The sequence below is a fragment of the Corvus moneduloides genome, chromosome 6 (genome assembly GCF_009650955.1).
Source record: "Corvus moneduloides isolate bCorMon1 chromosome 6, bCorMon1.pri, whole genome shotgun sequence".
Classification (NCBI taxonomy): Eukaryota; Metazoa; Chordata; class Aves; order Passeriformes; family Corvidae; genus Corvus; species Corvus moneduloides.
This window is the reverse complement of record NC_045481.1, coordinates 34,647,887-34,667,748: the sequence shown is the minus strand read 5'-3', so window position 1 is coordinate 34,667,748 and position 19,862 is coordinate 34,647,887. Positions and strand designations below refer to the sequence as shown.

The 19,862-nt window shown below is 39.2% G+C and overlaps 1 protein-coding gene across 2 annotated transcripts; it reads right to left on the bottom strand.

Annotated features, from left to right (window-relative positions):
* Positions 1 to 63: 63 nt before the first annotated feature.
* Positions 64 to 19,699, bottom strand: SLC39A9 (solute carrier family 39 member 9). Of its 2 annotated transcripts, XM_032112134.1 has the most exons (8): positions 19,497 to 19,699; positions 19,194 to 19,311; positions 15,333 to 15,441; positions 12,046 to 12,237; positions 9,546 to 9,614; positions 8,261 to 8,346; positions 6,235 to 6,369; positions 64 to 4,522 (listed from the first exon to the last, which is right to left on the bottom strand). In XM_032112134.1, exons 2-8 carry the CDS (start codon positions 19,287 to 19,289, stop codon positions 4,292 to 4,294), a joined length of 918 nt encoding a protein of 305 aa, XP_031968025.1. In that variant the 5' UTR covers positions 19,290 to 19,311; positions 19,497 to 19,699; the 3' UTR covers positions 64 to 4,291. The 2 variants fall into 2 exon arrangements, with proteins under 2 accessions (XP_031968025.1, XP_031968024.1); XM_032112133.1 differs by having other exon boundaries at positions 19,194 to 19,698.
* Positions 19,700 to 19,862: the final 163 nt, after the last annotated feature.

The following is a 19,862-nucleotide window of genomic DNA, read 5'->3' as shown; positions in this document are numbered from 1 at the left end:
GTCATTTCTTTCTGTCACAGCTGTCACAAAACCCCATGCAGTAAATGACAAGCCAACTCCAAAGCACTGCACCTAGTAAAAATTTAATATAATAAAACAAATTGAAAACGGCAATATTATTTTAACCATTCACAATTAAAGTGGAAAAATTATAAGGCAGCCATTCATGGAATGATTTTGTGTACAAACTGTTTGGAAAAAAGACATTAAAATTACAGTTCCATACATGGAGTCAGGTAAACAGCAATGACCACACAATGTTTTTCCCTGGAAAGCCAAGGCTGCTAGGAGATATAAGAACAGTAAGGAAAAAAAAATATTTTTAAAAGAAGTTTGATGTGAACAGGAATCTGAAATTTGTGATAAAGAATCCGATATTCATCATAAATTTTCCCACCATACTGCAATCACTCCTCCTCCTTCCACCCTCAAAAGAATACAAGTATACTTCTCTTTTCTTTTCCCCAAGTCCCAGCACAGAACGTGAAGGCAGCAGCAGGAACATTTATTCCACATCATCTTTCTCTTTTCTGCAATCAGCTGATACCACATGGACACATCTGCTACTGTCAAAAGCTCTTTGAAGGCTCTGAACTAGTTCCTGAATAAACACGGTGGTTTTCCTGGGCCTCTCGGGTAAGATTAGCCTTCTATATAATCCACCTGGAAATGGTTCTTAGTCAACAGTGGGTTTTCTGTGTCTAACACCCAGCCATCTGACAAGCCACAACAATAAAAAAATCCTGTCTTGGTGTGACAGCTCTGCCATCCTTACTTAAATTAATGTCAGTGCAGCTTCTGCATCTGCCATTGAGTACTGAAAAAGAAATACTTCCCTTTTTTATATAAGGAACAATAAAAGCATTAGAACAGTAGGGAAAGTACCTAAAGACATCAGGATCAACAGAGACAGCTTTAGTCCAATTCCTATTGCCAATTAAGAAACCATTAACTGAAAAGAAACAGGTGATGAGATTATGGATTTCCTAGAGGGACCTACAGAAGGAAAGGGGGACATGGCTGGCACTCGGTTTAAGCATTTACCTGCTACACCTACTGCCACCTACCTCACAGAAAAAAAACCAGGCAGAGAGGGCTATTACAGAGAGAGTAAGAGGAATTTGTTTGCACCAAGGTCTCCTGAGAAGTAGAAAATGATACCAGCTGGCCCTGACTACACGCAATGCTTGGATTTACTGTGACAGATGGGGAGATAGGTAGAAAGAAAGGGCTATAATAAAATGGACCATTTAATTTAACTCATTAAAATACCCTGCTTCAAGAAAATAATCCTCCATTTGGTACTAAAAATTTGGAAAGGTTTGATAATATAAAATTTTACATTCTCCATATCAATATAACCAAAAGCTTCTTTAGTCACTGCAGTTTCACTTACAGAATTGAAAATAATAATTCAACAGAGATAACAGGCAGCCAAAACAAAATGTTGTTGATACTTCTAAATGGGTAGAAGAAAAAATAAAAATCACATAAGTCTTCCATCACTCAACCAAATGCCAACATGAAAAGTATGTTTTCAGAATTTTTGTGCCAATTTTAAGTTGCCAATGTTTTAATTCAAATTCCCTCACCTGCTGCTATAACTTGGCCTCTATACTTCATGAATCATTAAACTGAGTATTACTATTTCTGATGGCTGCCCCAGAAACTGGAAACATGATGGGAAGGACAGGAAAATGGAAAGATGACAAGACCTCTCAGCAGTGGCACCTATGATTAATGTGCCAGAGGTTATGTCAGCAGTGAAAAGCCTGGCTGCCACATCCTCACCAATACACACTGGTCCATGTAAAAAGGTACTACCCACATGCTTCAACCGGGAACAAAAGGCATGAAACCATGAAATGGGACCTTACCTCCATAAACCATTGCTATTGTTATACACAAAGTGAGGCTGAAGGGGAATGCACTCAGGATGTCAACTCCCAGGGTGGGGTGCACATGCAAGTGATAGGACAAAGTTTAAAGAATAAAAACTTACTGCTTTATGAAATGCAAGTACCTAGTGCTGCAGTAAGCTATCTCCTGCTCTTGCAAACCCTCCAGCTTTTGGAAACGGTTATGTGGAAAGATTAAACGTGGTAAAATAGTGAGATTATCAAGGAAGAAGGTAATTAGGGAGAAATCAGGAAGAACAGAACTCTGGAGTAAACAGCCCCGTGTATCATTTGCATGTGTTAGGAACCTGTCCTGCTGAACTTTTTAAACCAGTCACTTACCAGTTGCATTATGTATGCTGTAAAAATCCCCAAACCAAAACAAACAGACAACACCATTGAAAAACACACAGAAGAGGATCCCATCCACATCACTAATTTTGCAGTGGCTTTTCAGAACACAATATTAAGGTCTCATATTAAAAAACGCTTGTTTAGGCCCAAAGCACTAATTCTATCTGAAAATACTGTCTTATGGGAAAATATGACTTCTAGTAATTTTGCATTGATCTTACATAGTAAAACACACAAATGAACAAGCACTCCTGGGAATCAATACTAGGTTCAATCCTGGGATACATCCATATTGTTACAGAGCCAACAGACAAAGCCACCACTAGTCCAAGAGCCAGGCCATATACCCATTACCCTCTGAACTAACAGACAAACAGGACGATAACAAAAACGTAAAGAAGTTATGAGGCACAATGGGCTGTGCAGTTTAACTAACAAATGGCATGAAAAACAGTCACACTCATTCAAATAGAAACAAGAAGCACTTCAGTTGAGAAGATATATCAAGACTTCAAAATTCATTTTAAAAAAACCAAAAAGAAAAAAGAAAAATATATTTGGCAATGTTATCTTCAAAAGTGCAGACAAAGTATAGCTTAAAAGGGGTACAGCATTAAAAAGTTTTCCCCTAAAGAAAGAATTTTATGCTGATTCTGTGCATGTCAAGCATTCCTGACTTTTCAATGCACTACAGTTATTAGAGTATAACATGTTTTGCATAAGGGAAATGGTGCCTGATAAGACAAAGCTGTGCCTTGGAAATGGAGGGATCTTTTACCACTCTTCTGCAGTGAGAGACATCAGCAATTGGCAGAAAGTTGTCCAGTAGATTCACCAAAACTAATGCTTATCAGTAAGAGGAAAATGAACAATTCCCAAAGGAAAAGCAAAATGTCTAACAGGTTCACTGGGAATCTACCAGTTGGGTTTTTTGTTTGTGGGTTTGTGGGGTTTTTTTGTTCAGAACTGCTTTAGAAACACTTTGTATTCTATCTGCAGCATTAATATTTAACTAAACATCTTGTTTTGTTAGCCATAATACCTTTATTTAGTGAAAAACCCACACAGCCCCCTACTGATTTCAGCAGCTCAGATTTTTGAAAATGAGCTAGTAAAGTTCTCTGGTCCCTCAACAGCTGTCTCCATCAGATTTCCACCCCTCAGAGCCCAGAGCAGCTCTATTTCAAGCAGCACTATGGGTCTCTCTCTCAACAGAAGCAGTAGTGTATCACAGTAGCCAATATGTAATTCCTGCTGACATTTTTGGTGCTTAACACTTGACTGACTTGGCAGAAGACTATCTCCCAAGAAACAATGCCTTTTTAGAATTTATTAACAATTGAATAAACAATCAAAACACTATTCTCCTTGCTTCTATCCTTCGTCAAACAATGGAATACACTGCAAAACTCATTTGCACTTTCTTAACCAGCTGATTTCTTACTCTAATCCTACACATTGTCTACATAATTTCTTTCCTATCAAGTGACACTTCTGTGACAATAGCAGTGTTATCCAGAGTTCCCAGTGTAGGCCATTTCTGCAATACAATTAGTGACAAGCATCACAAGGGCCAATCGCGTTGCCAGGACAATGTAGAACCAATGGGGGAGAACCCCCTTCTTCATTAGTGAGACTTCAACCTCTCACAACGCAGCCATCCTTGGGTTTTGCTCTCAGCTGCAAAAGTTGAACTGCAGAATACTTTGGTGATTGCAATTTCACAATGAGTCGCTATGTTCTTCCCTGCTCACCTTTCTTAAACTTCAAGTTCCATCTTCCCTGAGAATAGGGCCAGAAGTAACAATTAAAATAGCAAGTGTCTTCAGAAAAGAAAGTTACATAGAATTTGCGTCCGGCTGCCAAAGTACATTTTGCTACACTAAAAACTTTCCCAGTATTCCTCATTTTGCAATCAAGATTCCCTCTGAACTCCATAAAGTAGATGGGATGAATGATGGGTAAAAGAATGATAAAGGGAGCAGCAGACATTTACTGCTCATGTCTTATAGAGGAGGAGAACAGTGAAATTTGAGCGTTTAGTGATGGTGTCCAATGGACAAAACTAGAGGAATAAGGCATCCTAATACTAGGGCTGCCACCTCCAGACGACTGAGTCCTTTTCCTCCAGTTGATTCAGGTTTGTGGCTATGAGCAATTCCTCCTACTTCTGGGAGAACATGAACTGTGGCAACATAAAGGAAAGTCCCAGCAGAAAACAGCATAGCAACTCCAGTGGCATTGACTTCTGAAAGGGCTTCTTTGCTGCTCTGAAACACAAACAGCAAAAAAAGTGAGAATAAGCAGAAGTTCTTCAATCAGTAACAAAAAAAATTTCACTCAGTATCCAAGCACAGAAGGATTTCTATCAACTCTCCCTGTCTCACAATGACAATGGCTTAGCATGACTTTAGTGTTTTGCACCTTCCATGTAGTAACTGGCACTCTAAAGTTGTGGGGGAGCAGAAAGACACCCCTCCTCCTAGTCACTTCACTTTGGACTTACAAAAGAAAAAACCCTTACAAAAGAACCCTCAGAAAAGCAAGAAAGTCACAGTCTGCTGAAGCATCTTATTTGACCATGTCACAGCCAACATACCAAACAGGTTTTGAAAAAAAAATAAATTTCATATTGCAAAGCCACAAATTTTAGGGAGGATGCTCAAGATTGACTTTAAACAAGGGGTTCAAATAAGATGTTAGCCTTTAAATATCTGCTCCACTGCTCTTTGGAACCAAGTCCCAAAACATCACTCATTCAATATTTTATTTGTATGTAGACGTAAACACCCAGAACTCTTCCAGGATTTCCATGCAAACTGCATGAAGAAACGTGTCTTCTGCATCAAAACTGGGCACCCCTTCACCTCCATAATAGGATTAAGATATGCTGCACATCAGTAAATGCAGTGAAATGCAAACCCACATATCAGATTCAAATGCTTCCTGAATGCTCTCCAACTCAGGTGTAATCTTAGTTCTTGTGTTTATTTCTCAGGTCATTTTTCCAGAGAAAGATACATCAGCTGGACCTATAAAACCACAGTGACAGCCCTGATGCCTTATCAATTCTCTGTTCTTTCTGAAGGGCAAAATGTAAACCCAACCCTTTGAGAACACTTCAAAAGAGTGCTCAAAGAGAATTCTCTTTTCTATTTACAAACGCAACCTTTTTTTCTGCTGTCTCTTGTACTGTAATGTCAAATATAAATCCTATCCAGCTAAAGTAAAGGATTATCCCAGATGATTTATTTAATCTTTCCTCCCATGCCTTGAGTTTTGTGAGATCACATGTTATATCCTTTACAACACGCCACCATAGCACGTCACCAGCATGACACACCACAGTTCAGAAACAGAGGAGCATCCCAGGATATGCTATGAGAAGCAGAAACATTTAATTTGGACAAAGATGATAAACTCATGTGCAGTGTTCCATTTCACAGGCCATTTGTTGCACAGACCCAAAACACAACGATGCTTTATGGAATAAGGCAAAAAGACTGTTCTAGCTGAGGACTCAACTTCTGACACAGACTTTGAATATAAAGGACCACTTCTGGGATGGTGGGGGAATCCAGAGGAGATTATTTCCTACCTGCATATTAAAAGAAGAATGCATGCCACAATGCTGAAAATTACTTATTTAAATAGGCATCAGCTAAAACCTGGTATATGAATAAATTGTTCTCAGTGGGGAGCAGCAGAAAGGATAAAACACAGAAATCAGACTTCTAAAAAAAAAAAAAAGCTATACCAAACTCTATAAAGGAGTTACGTCACTGACTCTGATGGAAAAACATGGATTATTATCTCTTTTGTGCATTTATATTGCTACCTTTTCATCAACTTTTCTTAAATCTTCGTTCTGCTGAATTTTTCAAGCAGTTTGGAATTATGTAATGTGCAACTCATATCACAGTCCTTTCCCCAAACTTCACCACTAAGCTAGATTTTGGGCAGAACAAAACCACGGACCTACCTTGCTTAGCCCTAAGTATGTCACCATCGACATAACAGGTGCTGCTAACGCAAAGACCAGCAAGTGTTTTCTGATTCGATTCCGTTCTAGCCCAGCGTGCATCAGGAAGGAAACCAGGCCAAAGGCAGCTGGTGCCTGCAAAAAACAATATTCACTGCTAATACAATACCTTCTAAAACCCCCAGAAAGATGAGAAAAGGTTGAAATATGACTTACTACATTGAAATGGACTGAACTGGAAGACATTCAGGGCAGGCACTAGCATGCTGCAGCTAACCCAAATCTAGAGCATTCTGCAGACTGCCCCATCTTAATAACGGAACCTAATGGAAACTCATGTTCTGGCTATGAGAAAACACGTACTTGTGTAGTCATTATAAATACCAAAATATTCATTTTGACTAGAGTCATTGCTATAATCCCTAAGACTCCATCAACGTAGGTCATTTCTCTTTTTGTCCTGTTACTATCACACATTAGATAGACAGGTTCTTCATCTGCAGTAGAAAAATTCTACAATTAACATGGGGAGGGAAACAATTGCCCAAAGACAGGTAACAGTCAGCCTCCATGTTAACAAAGACTTAAGAGCTCTTTTGATTAGTTCATTCCTCTTCTCACCAGGAAGCAAACAAATACTTCCTTTTCCCTCTGCTGGTATCCACTTTCTTATCCAAAAGGCATAGATGTCCTACTACTCACACACTGAATTTACTATATTTTTTCTTGCAAAAAGACAATAGCAATCCACCCTGACATTTCTGAGGTAACACATAAAACTAAAATACATTAAGCATTTTTATACAGAGAATCCTTTTTTTTTTTAAAACTTAGAAGGAAATCATAAGTGAAAAAAGATGAGAAAGAAAAAAGCATCAATCAGGATCAGAAGAACAGAAAAAAGATACCAGAGAAGAAATAATTTTCTCTTCTAATACCAAATATTCATAGGAGAAATTTTCCTCCTCTAAAATTGTACAATTTCAGAAGTCAGTTAATTTGAACATTAAGAATAACAAAAGCAAGTTTCACCTGACAACAGCCATAAGTTAAGCTCTAAGAGATGACAGTGACATTGCCACCCTCAAAAAAAGTTATGTAAACCACAATTTCTTGCATGAACAAAGAAAAGACATAATAGATATGCATTTCCTAACATTTTGAACATGTAATTATGCAAGATTTCTGATAAATTTACAACTAACCACTGTAATCTGTGCATATGCTACCATAAGGCAAATTTCATCTGCACATGTATGTTTGGAGCCTATATAGCCAATAGGTACATTCACACAAGTATTAAGCAAAGATCACCCCCATCTTCAAGAGCCACTGTTTGCTTGTCACCATCAGCAAAAGATTTGTTCTCCTACAGAAATGGTATGAGTGATGTTGAAGCTACTACAACAGAGGTAACCAGAAGCTGTAATTTAGTACTCTGATATTCAGTGGTTTCAAAAGACTAACCCTTTAAACACTAAAACCCTTCACAACAAATATCCTCCCCATTTTCTGATGAACATCACGGAACCAAAAGATTGTTGTAATCAGCATAAAACTGCTTTCCCTCCTTGAATGCACTAGCATATAGTTCTGTGCCTCACCCTTTAGAACTTCTCTGAATATGTCTCTTGCAGCAGTAGTAATCTAGGGTTTTCTTGTTTGGTAAATAAACACTACCACACTAGCTTCAGAAGTCAGTGTGAAGCTGACACACTTCTTCATGAGCTACTCTTCTCTTCCTATTTTTGGGAGACTTTTCCCAGCTTCCGCAACCAAGGGAGGCGGTAGGCAGTCAGAATTCTCTCTCATTTGCACTCCACTCAGACTTAGCAACAATCATGTGCTCTACTATCATACCTCATACCTGTGCTTTTTGGTCCTTGACACTGTACTAACCTCTTCATTTCAATGGCACTAAACACTTCTGTATTACCTCACTAATGAAACTGTAGATCTTTAGCAATTCCTGTGAGTGTTAACAGTCTTTTGAAGAACAAGTAAGATTTTTTTGATGATAACTCACCTTGTGCAACATAATCGCAACAAACACTATCAACTGGACACTAGTCTGAGAAGTAGAAGCTGCTGCACCCAATGCAACACCATCAGCTGAAAAAGGAGTGCAGATTCATGGATTATTCCTCCACATGAGCTTCCCCATCCCCTCAAAAGGCTGACAGTAGAAAACATGTTGATTTAAGAAGCTCTGTTACTGAAAACTGCCATTAACAATAGCAACCCAATGGAGGATTCACTTGCCTTTGTTTGTTAAGCCATAACATTTCAGAGTATCAGACAACCCTCAACAGGAGCTGTCTCATATTTCCCAAAACCACAAAAACCATACCAGGAATCAACTCAGTGTTGACACATTCCTTCAAGTAACAAGGAACAAGTTTGGTTGTTTTGGTCTTCTGTACTAAAAGAGACTTCCTGTCTAAATTAAAAAACCTGTTTTAGATACTAAGCATTGCAAGAATTTTAATTATTACCCTTTAAATGATTTTTCAAATATAAATACTATTGAAATATTTTTTATCACTTACAATAAATATACTGTCTAAATGAAATAGAAAATGGATACTACACTACTCCTTAATACATAAACACTTTGGTTAGTGAAGAAGTATCTTTTTGATCAACATCTTCTGACTTATCTAGACAACAACCTTCAGCAGGACATGAAAATGCATCATATTTATACTACACATATATAGTGAAGAACTCCAATGTGAACATGGCTTGACTGTAACATACACCTAACAATCAGTCTGCAAGTCAGCCTAAATGTGTTTCAGTGAAGTCTTTGTGCTCCACCTTATAATGTCTTTTTTTTCCCTGCAAGGTACCATTCTTTTAAATTAGTATTTTTTTAAAAAAACCATCAACCAACAAGCAAACTCAAAGGTGTTCCACACTACTCATCAAATATGTTAGCCTGTTTTCAAATTTAGCAGCTAAAGGAGTTAGCAAAGGAATTGAAGAGGCAGAGAGTGAGCATCACACAATCTTTCAGATGGGGAAAATAAAAGAGTAAAGTAAAGAGTAAAAGAGAAAATTCTGTATCCAAATAAAACTCTGTGAAGCATCTGAGCACCCAGTTAAATCTGGGGAAGATCCTTAGGTCTCCTTGCCTTTTTTTTTTTTGTTTTGTTTGTTTGGGGTTTTTTGTTTTTGTTTTTTTGTTTTTTTTTAATAAAAAGCCACCTTCAAAAGCAAAACCCAAGTGTCTCCATCACACCTGAAGATGACCCACACAGCAATGCATGTACTTGACAGGCACTAACAATTACAATTAACTGCATTACCTGCAGCATGCACTACTAGTCCCAGTGTTGTGGTGATTTTGGAATTGCCTGATCTTGCAGCTTCTGGATCTGAAACAGTCATGAGAACAGTTAGGATAGAGATCAAATGAATAAACTATGCTGGAAAAAATAATTGTGAGTATCACTGTACATATCTCTCCCAGCTGCTTAGGCAGTTGTACTCAAAACTACCAGCTTCTGTATTTCTGCATTAGACTTACTGTAAAATAGTTTGACACTTAACACCTTCAAATCACCTGAAGTTCTGCCAACAAACAAGTGACAGATTCGTAGACAATTCTTTGCAATTTGCAGGATCTCTCTCATAGGCCGAAGCAGATACTATTCTTAACCTCCTAAAATGAAATGTTAAAGGTTGGTGCCACCAAGAGAAAGAAAAGCTATTTCTGGATCCCAAGAATCCAGAACTGCTGCAAGAGTAAGGATGATTTGTCCCCACACAGCTCAATGTTTGTGGTTTCCTTCAGGTGACAGTCTGGGTCAGTTTTTGATGCAGTGTTTCTCTGGCAGTTCCTAGTAAACAATAAAGTCTATGTGTCACAGCACCAGCTGCAAAGATTTCCCTTTGACATTATACACCACAAAGGAGAAGTGCAGCCAGTGCTGCTTGAGATCCAGTGTTTGACCAGAATTGCCTGAACATTTACAGGTTAGCTCATTACACAGCACAACAGGGCAATATCAATATCCACCACTACACAATCAGTGGTGAAACTGTTACAAAGAATCGCTGCAGGGTGGGTAAGCCCTACACAAGTATAGAAACATCTTATTATTCAACTGTTTAATTCCAGACATTTTGAACAGCCATGACTGAATTATCCCAGCGGTCTGTAAGACAACTGCAACCACACCTACACAGCTGCTTCACTAAGTCTGCAGTGATGCCAAAACAGAAATTCCAGTCCTGTCCTTTCCTCCTGCCTGTCCCCTCGCCCTCCAGTCTCTTCATTCCCAGGCACCCATGTAGTTTCCCAATGAGCCAGATCAGGGAAATAAGCTAGCTAAAAACTAATGCATTCTCTTTGGTCAGCTTGATCTTCTGAATGAAGGGAAGCCTATGTGACTAATTAATTGCATAAGCTGCACTTGCATGACAGCAATCGTTTACTCATGTCAAACGGGAGGAGATACTCACAAAAAACATTTCCTTTACAATTGTTCTGGATTTACCATTACTAAACACAAAGAGTCACATTTGACTTCATAACCTCACTCTGGCCTACTGAATTTTTCTAGTTTAGACTAACTTCTAGTCACTCGGTAGATAATAAACTACAAGACATTGGTTCAAGAGAAAAGTGTTCTTCAGTCTCTTTAAAAGACATTACAAAACACTGCTACATCTCCTGTGATGTGTACAGGCTAGATAAAACTTAATATTCTATTTTACAGTGTGTATCTCTAACACAGATCACAGTCAGTTTTTTCCTGGTATTTGCTATGACCAGAGACATAGAAAAGGGTCATAACCTACACAAACCAAGGATTCTTTTGGAAGAAAAAGAATCCTTGCTTACCTGCATCTCCCTAACATCCTCACTGCCATTGTTTCTTTAGAACAGCTCTGAAAATCAGCTACCCATGGCCGTGGCTCCATTTACACTTCTTCAGGAGCACACAGCTGACATAGGCCCTGCACTGGCCTTTCATCTGTACCACCCCATATGCACAAGTTGCACTGTGAACTGACAAGAATCCAGCAAAAACATATTCCCCCTCCTTCGTGTGTGTGTTTTACTTTTCCTTTCAGATCAATTCCTTCGTTTTTCAGGGCCAAATTCCAGCATCAGAGGACATTGTGTGGGTGAAAATGAGCAGCCAAAAGCAATAAAATCCCTTTTCAAATGACGGAACACCTTTGGTGCATGTCAAGCTACACTCTGAGCATGAAGTCACAGGCAGGAAACAAAGGCAACCATAGGCAATTTTAGAGTCTTGCAAGAAACTGACAAATCTTTATACAAAGCAGAAAGTATTTCAAAGTAAGTGAGGCTCTAGACTAGTATGGGAGGCCCACCTATGCAGTTACAGAGCTTACATCTAATAATCTCTGCCACCTTACTTATGATAACTTGTTGCTCTTTGCAAATTTTACCTACATATACGACAATCAAGTAGGAAAAAACAAACAAATATAAGACTAACCTGAAGTTTTTTAGAGAGCCAAAGAAATCCCCTATGAGTGATATTGTAAAACAGACAATAACTCAAGTGTCAAGTCACCCTTCACTCCCACACCATACATGCTCATACAGTTATTTCATCTTACTGAGGAAAGCTCTCAAATTATGGTCAATTTTGAGATAGATTTCCAGCATAAACATTTCACATGAACCTTTGTTTATGTTTTTAAAGCACCTACTGAAACTCTGGACATGACTGGACAAATTAAATCCCGGTAGCACTCAAAAATAAAAACTGCAACTTGTTAATTAAGACTAATTAGCAAGTCTAATTGAAGTGAACCTTTACTTACCATCTGTAGAGTGTACATGAGAGCTGCCTATCTGATCCACCAACAGCATGAAGACAAAGCCGAGGACAAGGGACACACCAATGTAGGCATGCAACCTGGAATGGTCGTGGCCATGCTCATGTACAGCTGGGATTTTCACTACCATCTCAGACTCAATCACATGCTGCTTCTCGCTCGCTGGGTGATGCTTTCCTGTGAAAGGCAAGTGAACAGATTAGGAGACAGGAGACTAGACATGGCATAGTCACTTCTTTCCTCCTCTGCAAAAGCCTGCCTCACACTTTCCTGGACAATATACAGAAGTCCTTGTCTAAGGTCTTTCATAGACAGTGTTCTTAGCAAAGCCTGGCTGGTTTCTTCTCATACATCTTCAGCATGGAAAAGCAAAGAAAGCATTAATATGTCATAAGCCAAGCTGCATTTTAAATACAAATTAATTCACAAAAATTGCTGTATAATTCCTTTTTTAATTGAAGCTGCCAGTTTTGTCAATATTCAGAGATACCGTCAAGCAGTTACTTCGTTATTTTCTTTTAAGTGAGAAAATACAGGATGAGGAGATAAAATAGGTTCCATTTAATAACAGATTTAATACCATCTTTAACTGATGCTGAGATACAAACAAGCTAGTATTGATACACCCCATTGATACAGACTATAACAATAGCTTAGTCAAGCACAACAACCTACAACTGTCAGTACCATTCCAGAAACCCAAAGTCCAAGTCCTAGGGATGAATGATATGTGGTTGTTTCTTTTCCCTACACAAGCTATTAAAGCTTGCCCATGCTTTTTTCATTTTGAGAAGGTCTTTTGGACAGCAACTACTCTTCAGAAGCTTTAAAAACTTATACCAACAACTTGACTTACTCTAGCAAGTCATCATCTTGCTGGAATATTCATACATCTTCTTGGATGAGACAAGTTTATGTTCATCCCACTGTACAAAACATCACAATGCCATTACTACAATCAAAGCACATCAGAATGGGCTTGGTAGCAAAGATTTCAAACATATCTTTGCTGAACAAGATTGATCCATAAAATTACTTTGGACCACACAAGATTTTTGCCATCTATGTTATGAAGCTGACTTTACTTCAGATCATTTCAAGCCATAAATCTGTGTAAAACTCAGGGCAATCTTTCTGACAGTGGTTATACGGTTTCAGCAGCTAAAACAAAGGACTGAAGTCAGCAAAGGAATTTTATTTGCTGGTAGTACCCAAACCAAGATTTCACTACACTCATACACAGGTTTATGATCAAAGAATAATCCAAGTCATGATATGCTGTTTGCTCTCAGCCTACAAGGTCAAAAATTAGAAGTTATTTATTCCATAGTTTGTGGGTAAATACAGAAGTAATAGTAAATTATTTCCATGTCAATGAAAAGCACGCAAGTGCTTGATAGCAAGCAACCAGTCAGTTAAGCTACACCTGAAAAAGGGAAAACAAAGCTCTCTTTTTGTTTTTCTACTTACATTAATATACCTCAATGTTTCCCTTAGTTGCACCTTTCTACGTTTAATTATGTAAATAGATGAACTTGGAAAAAAAAAAAAAAAGAGAAAGCTGTTCTCATGTCTTAAGTTTGATTTTGAATATCCTACTTTTCTAAGAAAAATATGAGAAATATTTTTTGTAGTTAAATCTGTAATACCCATTAATTCTGCCCCTTTGCAATTATAAAAAAAATTTTACAGATAGACTGTTGTTAGACAACACTGTGAGTCAGACATCAAGTCTGAAGCCATTCACAGACAAACTCTTTTTTCCTAGGTAAATACTTCTGCTGTTACTACTACAGTACTGGAAAGTGTCTTTTTCTGCCATACACTAACAAAGTTATAGCCCGTACAGCTCTACACAACAAGCTGTCGAGTCATACATGAACAGTATGCCCCATTTAGTGAAAAAGTATTAAAACCCACAAATGTTCACAGCAATTGTATTCATTGCTAGCTGTACTATTACAAGAGAAAATTAGTCTACTCAGAATTAAAATTGAATAGAGAGCAAACCCACAACTACAGCTCATTAGAGACATCCGACATCAGAGTGTACAAATTACAGTACAGTATAAAACCATAATCAGAGCTTCTTTCACTTCTTAATAAAGCATGATTTTATGTATTATCTTCCATTTATTCTAAATCTAAGCAGAACAACATAAATTTAGTGGAAGCTAAAACAGTATACATTAAAGCGTATTACTAAAATGAAATATAAAAGTTTAGAAACACGAAACCCAGTACTACAAGGAAAGCAAAGGACTACAGTTACCTCTCAATCCCAGATCAGCAACAACACTACACCAGATGTTTGCAAGGTTCTTTACAGCCTCAACTTTATAGTGCTTTCCCCTGCAATCAGCAAGCCATTGCCATTTACCTTCAAACTTTTGATTCTGAGAATACTGGAAAAATCTCATACATGCAATGGCCATCTAATAGCACAAGTCTCCAAGCAAAAGCAAAATTTAAACTGTGCTCCAAACAGAGGTGATGAGCACTGGCTATTTAAAACAATGTCATAACCTCAAATTGAGCTCTATTAAGGCGGTAAGACATGCTCCACACAAACATCCCCGCAAGACACAATCTCTGCTCACTTTGAGCTCTTCATTAGAGATGATGAGGTGGTGAAGACAGTGACAGTAGACCGGAACTGGATGCTTGAACACAGAGATTTAGAGGTGTAATGTACACCACCACCCAAGAAGAAATGCCTGCTACTCTGTGAATTAGCCCTATACAACCATAATTTTCAGCTAAGTATATTAATTCCAAGATGTTCTTCAGCTTCAGAGGAAATTCTTATTAGGGCAGGGATACAAATCTGTAAAACACCTCCTGCAATTGCTTTAATGAGAAGCTGTCTAAACTACAAAAAGAAATAGCAAATACTCCATAATTTTATTCTCTGCCAAAGGCATCCTTACACCTCCTTTGAAGTTCCAGTGGCAGTTAAAATTTCACTCTCCCCAGAATAAGAAACACTACACATGACCTATCATAAAAGGCTGTTATTCCATGAACAGTACAGTATCCAGACACACAAATGATTCAATAACTCAGGAAGAGTCATCAATCTACAGTCTGATCACATCCTTCAACATGCAATATGCCTACGGTAGTTTTGCATTTCCATGCCTGCTTTGTGTCATGCTGCTGTGAAGCTCTTCCACCAATCTCATGCTAAAAACCGTAAAAGGGAGCCTTGGTATATCATAACGCCACGACCTAAGTTATTTTGAACGAGGCCATCTGGGTTTGGTTCTTACCCTCCAAAATGTCTTCGTAAAGTGCATGTACTCCTTCTGGCACAATGACAGCCAAGGCAGTTCCACACAACAGCCCAGCACCCAGAACAGTCACCAACTTCAATCTCTCCTGCAAGAAAGTACAAAACAAGTATCATCTTTAAGAATGAAAATGCTTTCTTTACTCTCCCTTATTAAGAGAGGCTGGGGAAGGGGGTTACTTGTTACATAAATATTGAGCATTTGCAATTAAACCGTACCAACAACACGTAAACTTAATGTTTTTATAGTATAGTAAAGAATAATAGTTTTGTTAATATTTTTGGAAGAATTTCTGTAACAAAAATAGAAAACACACATTGTTTATCAGTACTTGCTGCTATTACTTAAGAGTTATCTTCCTAGTTATATTCTAGTTTGGGGCAAAAAGCTTAGACATCTCTTCCTCTCAACCTAATTACGTTCTGTTTTACCAATAAATTCACCAATTCACTTCCTTGTGACTACACTGACAGGCTAAAGTCAAAGCCATGTACTAAAATCCAAATATATAAACATATAATGGGGTCTAAAATATGACAGTTTGCAAAGGCCGTTACTCATAATTTCTGTAAGAACCGCTATCACATAACATGCAGCAACCATGGGAGTTTAGATCCTCCTAACAACTGTGTAGCAAACATTTTGTGGCAGGACCATCATCATCTTCCATGCTCAATGAAGTCTGAGTGCCACCAAAATACTCATGTTAACTACTGAGGACCTAGAGACAGAGGTCAGCATTTGAATAACAGGAAGCCACTTGTTGCATATCATTATTATGCCATCCATTCTCCTTCACGCACGGTAATGACAAATTGTTCTGTCTCACCGAAATGTGCAACACTTGCATAGAAGAAGCAGGAGGCACTAGGGACATGCACAATCAGCTTCCTGAAAGCAAGCCAAATGTGACCATAAGGGAACAACTGCAGCGCTACTGGGGAAAATGCAAAGTGTAAAGTTGCCACAAACATGCACTGCATACTAATGTATGTAATGATTATACTTAGTAAATTGTCATACAGTGGCAATCTACATGAGAAGATAAATTTTCAACATCTGCTGTTCATAAAGTAATTTTGCAAAAATACAGTATCTTACAAGGATAAAACCATTATTTTTTTCTGCAACTATAATATCTTTTGCATACATACACAAACACAGAGAAAATTGTCAGAAGGAATACTGCTTTATTACAACTGCAAATACAGAGTATAGCTTGCTTTCAGTTGGGCACCTGTGAATTTTAAAGGTCCATTAAAGTAATACAGACTAACAAGTTATCATTACAAGATAAGTCTTCACATCTTCTTCAGTACAAAATAGTTAGTGAATACAGAAATTTAGTAACAACAGCCTACATAGATAGGCAAAAGTAATATAGTTTTATCCATTTCTGTTAAATACATTTGCATGTTAAAAAACAAAAGCAACACAGTAAAAAGTGCTAAAATTCCATGGAAAAAATCTCAAGTTCTTCAAATTAGCAAACTGTTCCACTGCTCAATATTTGACATTGAAACTCTTACTCGGACCTATCAAAAACTCACACCTGCTTTCAGCAGGAAGTGGCCCCAGTTTCTGCCTCTGTTACACCACCACAACATTCAAACTGCTCCAATTCCTGGGGGTTTTTTAGGTTTTTTTTACATTTAGACTACACTTTAAGAGATAGCCTCAGAACTGGTACAGTGCTGTTTCCAGCCCTAAATTAGACCAACTGAGTCCTGTAAATTAGGATTAAGCTGAAAGGGTACCTCTGCACACAGAACTAAGGCAAATCTCTGTTCAGTTTGTACCTTTTACCACCCATGTTTAGTCATACCTGCCTTTCCTGGAGTTTTATACTTTCAAAAATACCCTAATCTAATAGAAACAATAGAACACAGCATGAGATCAGAACACAAGTAATAAATTCCATGGCAAAAAAAATAACCTGAAGGAATGTATTAACACTAATGAATAATTTTATTTTTCTCTAGTATCTGGGGTCTCTTATGCATAGCATTCACTCTTATTTTCAACTCAATCATTACATTAGCCAGTGGGAAGAGGCATTTTTACTCACTGTGGCCATCCACAAAACTTTTTGCAAACTATAGAATGGACCGTCCAAACATTCATTTCAGTTTGAAATTGTCTTTGTTGCAGAATCTTAAGCAATAATTTTACACGAAACAATTATAACTTCTAATTAGACACTTCCAGGATTAGCTGGGATTTGTACATCATGGACAGAGATATTTTGCTCTTTTAAACCAGCATTGCATGCAAACCCTTAAAATATCTTAAATAAAAGACTTAAATCAAGTGTAAAACCGAGTCAAGAATTTCTGAGAGCTTAAGATACCACAAAAACTTGACTGCACATTTGTGTACTGATGGTAAAATACCACACACACAAAAGGCTAATAAGATGTGATTACTGCTTAGGCAGTTTTGGATCCACAACAGACCTGTATTCCTGCAGCTGCTGGAAGCCTAGAAAGGTTTAAGAGACCACTGATTCAACTATACAAAGAAAACACAAAGACAGATCAAGAACCTTACCTCCAGACACGACTGAATATAAATTACGAGTTAACAGGTGACTATCAAGTACATACATGACTAAATGCAAAATTAAATTTAAAAAGAGACAATATTAGCACATGAGGCAGCACCCTCAGCAAATTTGCAAGAAAACCCTTCATGGGCTTCAGGACAGAATTGAGTTTTGAAGAGCAAGGCAGTGGAAGCAAGAACACTGAAGACACATAAGGCAAGGTCCACCAAAGCATCAGATGAAGCACTGGCAAAACAGAAGTCTGCTGATGTTCATGTGAAGATGCCCAAATACACTGTTAGGTTGAAATTCATTTAGTTGAGTTGTACTTTTCCTAAAATGAACAGCCTTTCCTTCTATGCTGCTCAGGGTCTACAGCTCTCAAAGCCTCCTATTAATAATGGGACCAAAGGACAAGTGCAAGCAGCCCTCTGACTTGATGGAAGACAAAGGCACATTTCTCCTCCGGCGCCCTGCTTCCCAAAAGTAGCACTACTTCCAAGAGAAATGGGCACCCCTCATAAGAGTGCTCTTACTACCTTAGAACAACTAAACTCTCACTACACCATACCTCCATACAGTAACCATCATTTAGACCGAAAAAAACCCCGCGGGTATCAGAGGATATTAGGAAACTTACAGAGACTGTGACAATCGTCATCACCTCAACAACCATTTCTTAGACGCAGCCAAATATAATTAATGAGGAACTCCTGTACTGTCTGGAAACTTACCCGATCTAGGAAAGACTCCCTCTCCTTTAACAGTACCTTAGTTATCCAAGGTATTTTTCCAAAAGAATGCCAATTGACTTTCACGTGGCAGTAACTTGAAGTTCTACAGTAATCAAAAAGCTAAGGTTTAATTTTCAACAGTGCAAGCTGTGAACCAAGGTTTTCTGAGAATATTCTTGGAATTTTTTTTTAAAGCCTTAATTTGAGTGGCCCACAGGCACATAATAAGAGATAATCTGTGACTTCACCAATTTCTTACACAAGTTTCTAAGAATAGCCATGCTTATTCATGTCCTTATACTACATGCTGAGACTTCACTCGTAACAGAGACTCGACTCAAATCTGGCAAGTTTAAATAGCTTCTGTACACACTGTGAAACAAACATAATTTCACACAGCAGTTTTAAATGAAAATTAATACTGCACTCATAACTTTTTAAGTTACAGCTTCATCCTTAACAGCGCTGCCGGATTGCAAAGGGACGGCACCAACTCCTACTGGGAGATCTCTCTGGTTTCTCCGTTAGCAACCAACGAGCAGTTTGGCGGAGGTGTCTTACCTCGGAAAAATTAACCGCCAAGGGTATAATCCCTGCCACATAGCAGGCGACCAGCATGGCCAGGGACAGCAGGCAGATGGAGGGGAAGTCATCCATTTCGCCGCTTTCTGTCCGGTCCCTTGAAGCGAAATCCAACAGCAACTTTTCCACCTCGCCCCTCCGCACGCCTCAACCCGTGCAGACACCGAGCTCCCAGGAGAGGCTTTCAGCCATCTCTCTCGCCTGGCGACAGCGGCCGACTCGACCCCAGCCAGGGGTGTTCGGCCAGCCCGGGGGCGGCCGGGGGGCAGGAGCGGCCCTCACCTGAGGCGGGGGAACTTTCACCCGCACCGCGCCGCTGCCAGGACACGCGGGAGGGAGGGGTTGGAGACAGCGAGCAAGCGGGCGGCTCCTCACGGCGGGGCAGCCTCAGACAAGGCCGAGAGGACCCTACGGCACCAGCGCTCCCACCCCACACCCACAGCCGCTGCCCCGGCGGCCAAGTGGCACCTCAGCGCTTCCCCTTCCGGGACGGGCCGCGACCCGCCCCGCCCCCGCGCGCTTCCCGGCTCCAAGATGGCGGGCGGGCGGCGGCCCGCGATGGGCCGAGAGCGGCTCCCTCAGCAAAGATGGCCGCGCGCCGCGCCCCGCCCCGCCAGCCTGGCCGCCGGCCCTGCGGGCGCGTGCGCG

Bases quoted from the DNA above. Each gene is read 5' to 3' on its own strand.
- SLC39A9 (XM_032112134.1), bottom strand. From the start codon at position 19,289: ATGGATGACTTCCCCTCCATCTGCCTGCTGTCCCTGGCCATGCTGGTC. The intron at 12,238-15,332 runs GTAAGAACCAAA...TGCCTTTCACAG, and splicing joins TTACGAAGACATTTTGGAGG to GAAAGCATCACCCAGCGAGC. The intron at 8,347-9,545 runs GTAATGCAGTTA...CTCCTTTTTCAG, and splicing joins ACTAGTAGTGCATGCTGCAG to CTGATGGTGTTGCATTGGGT.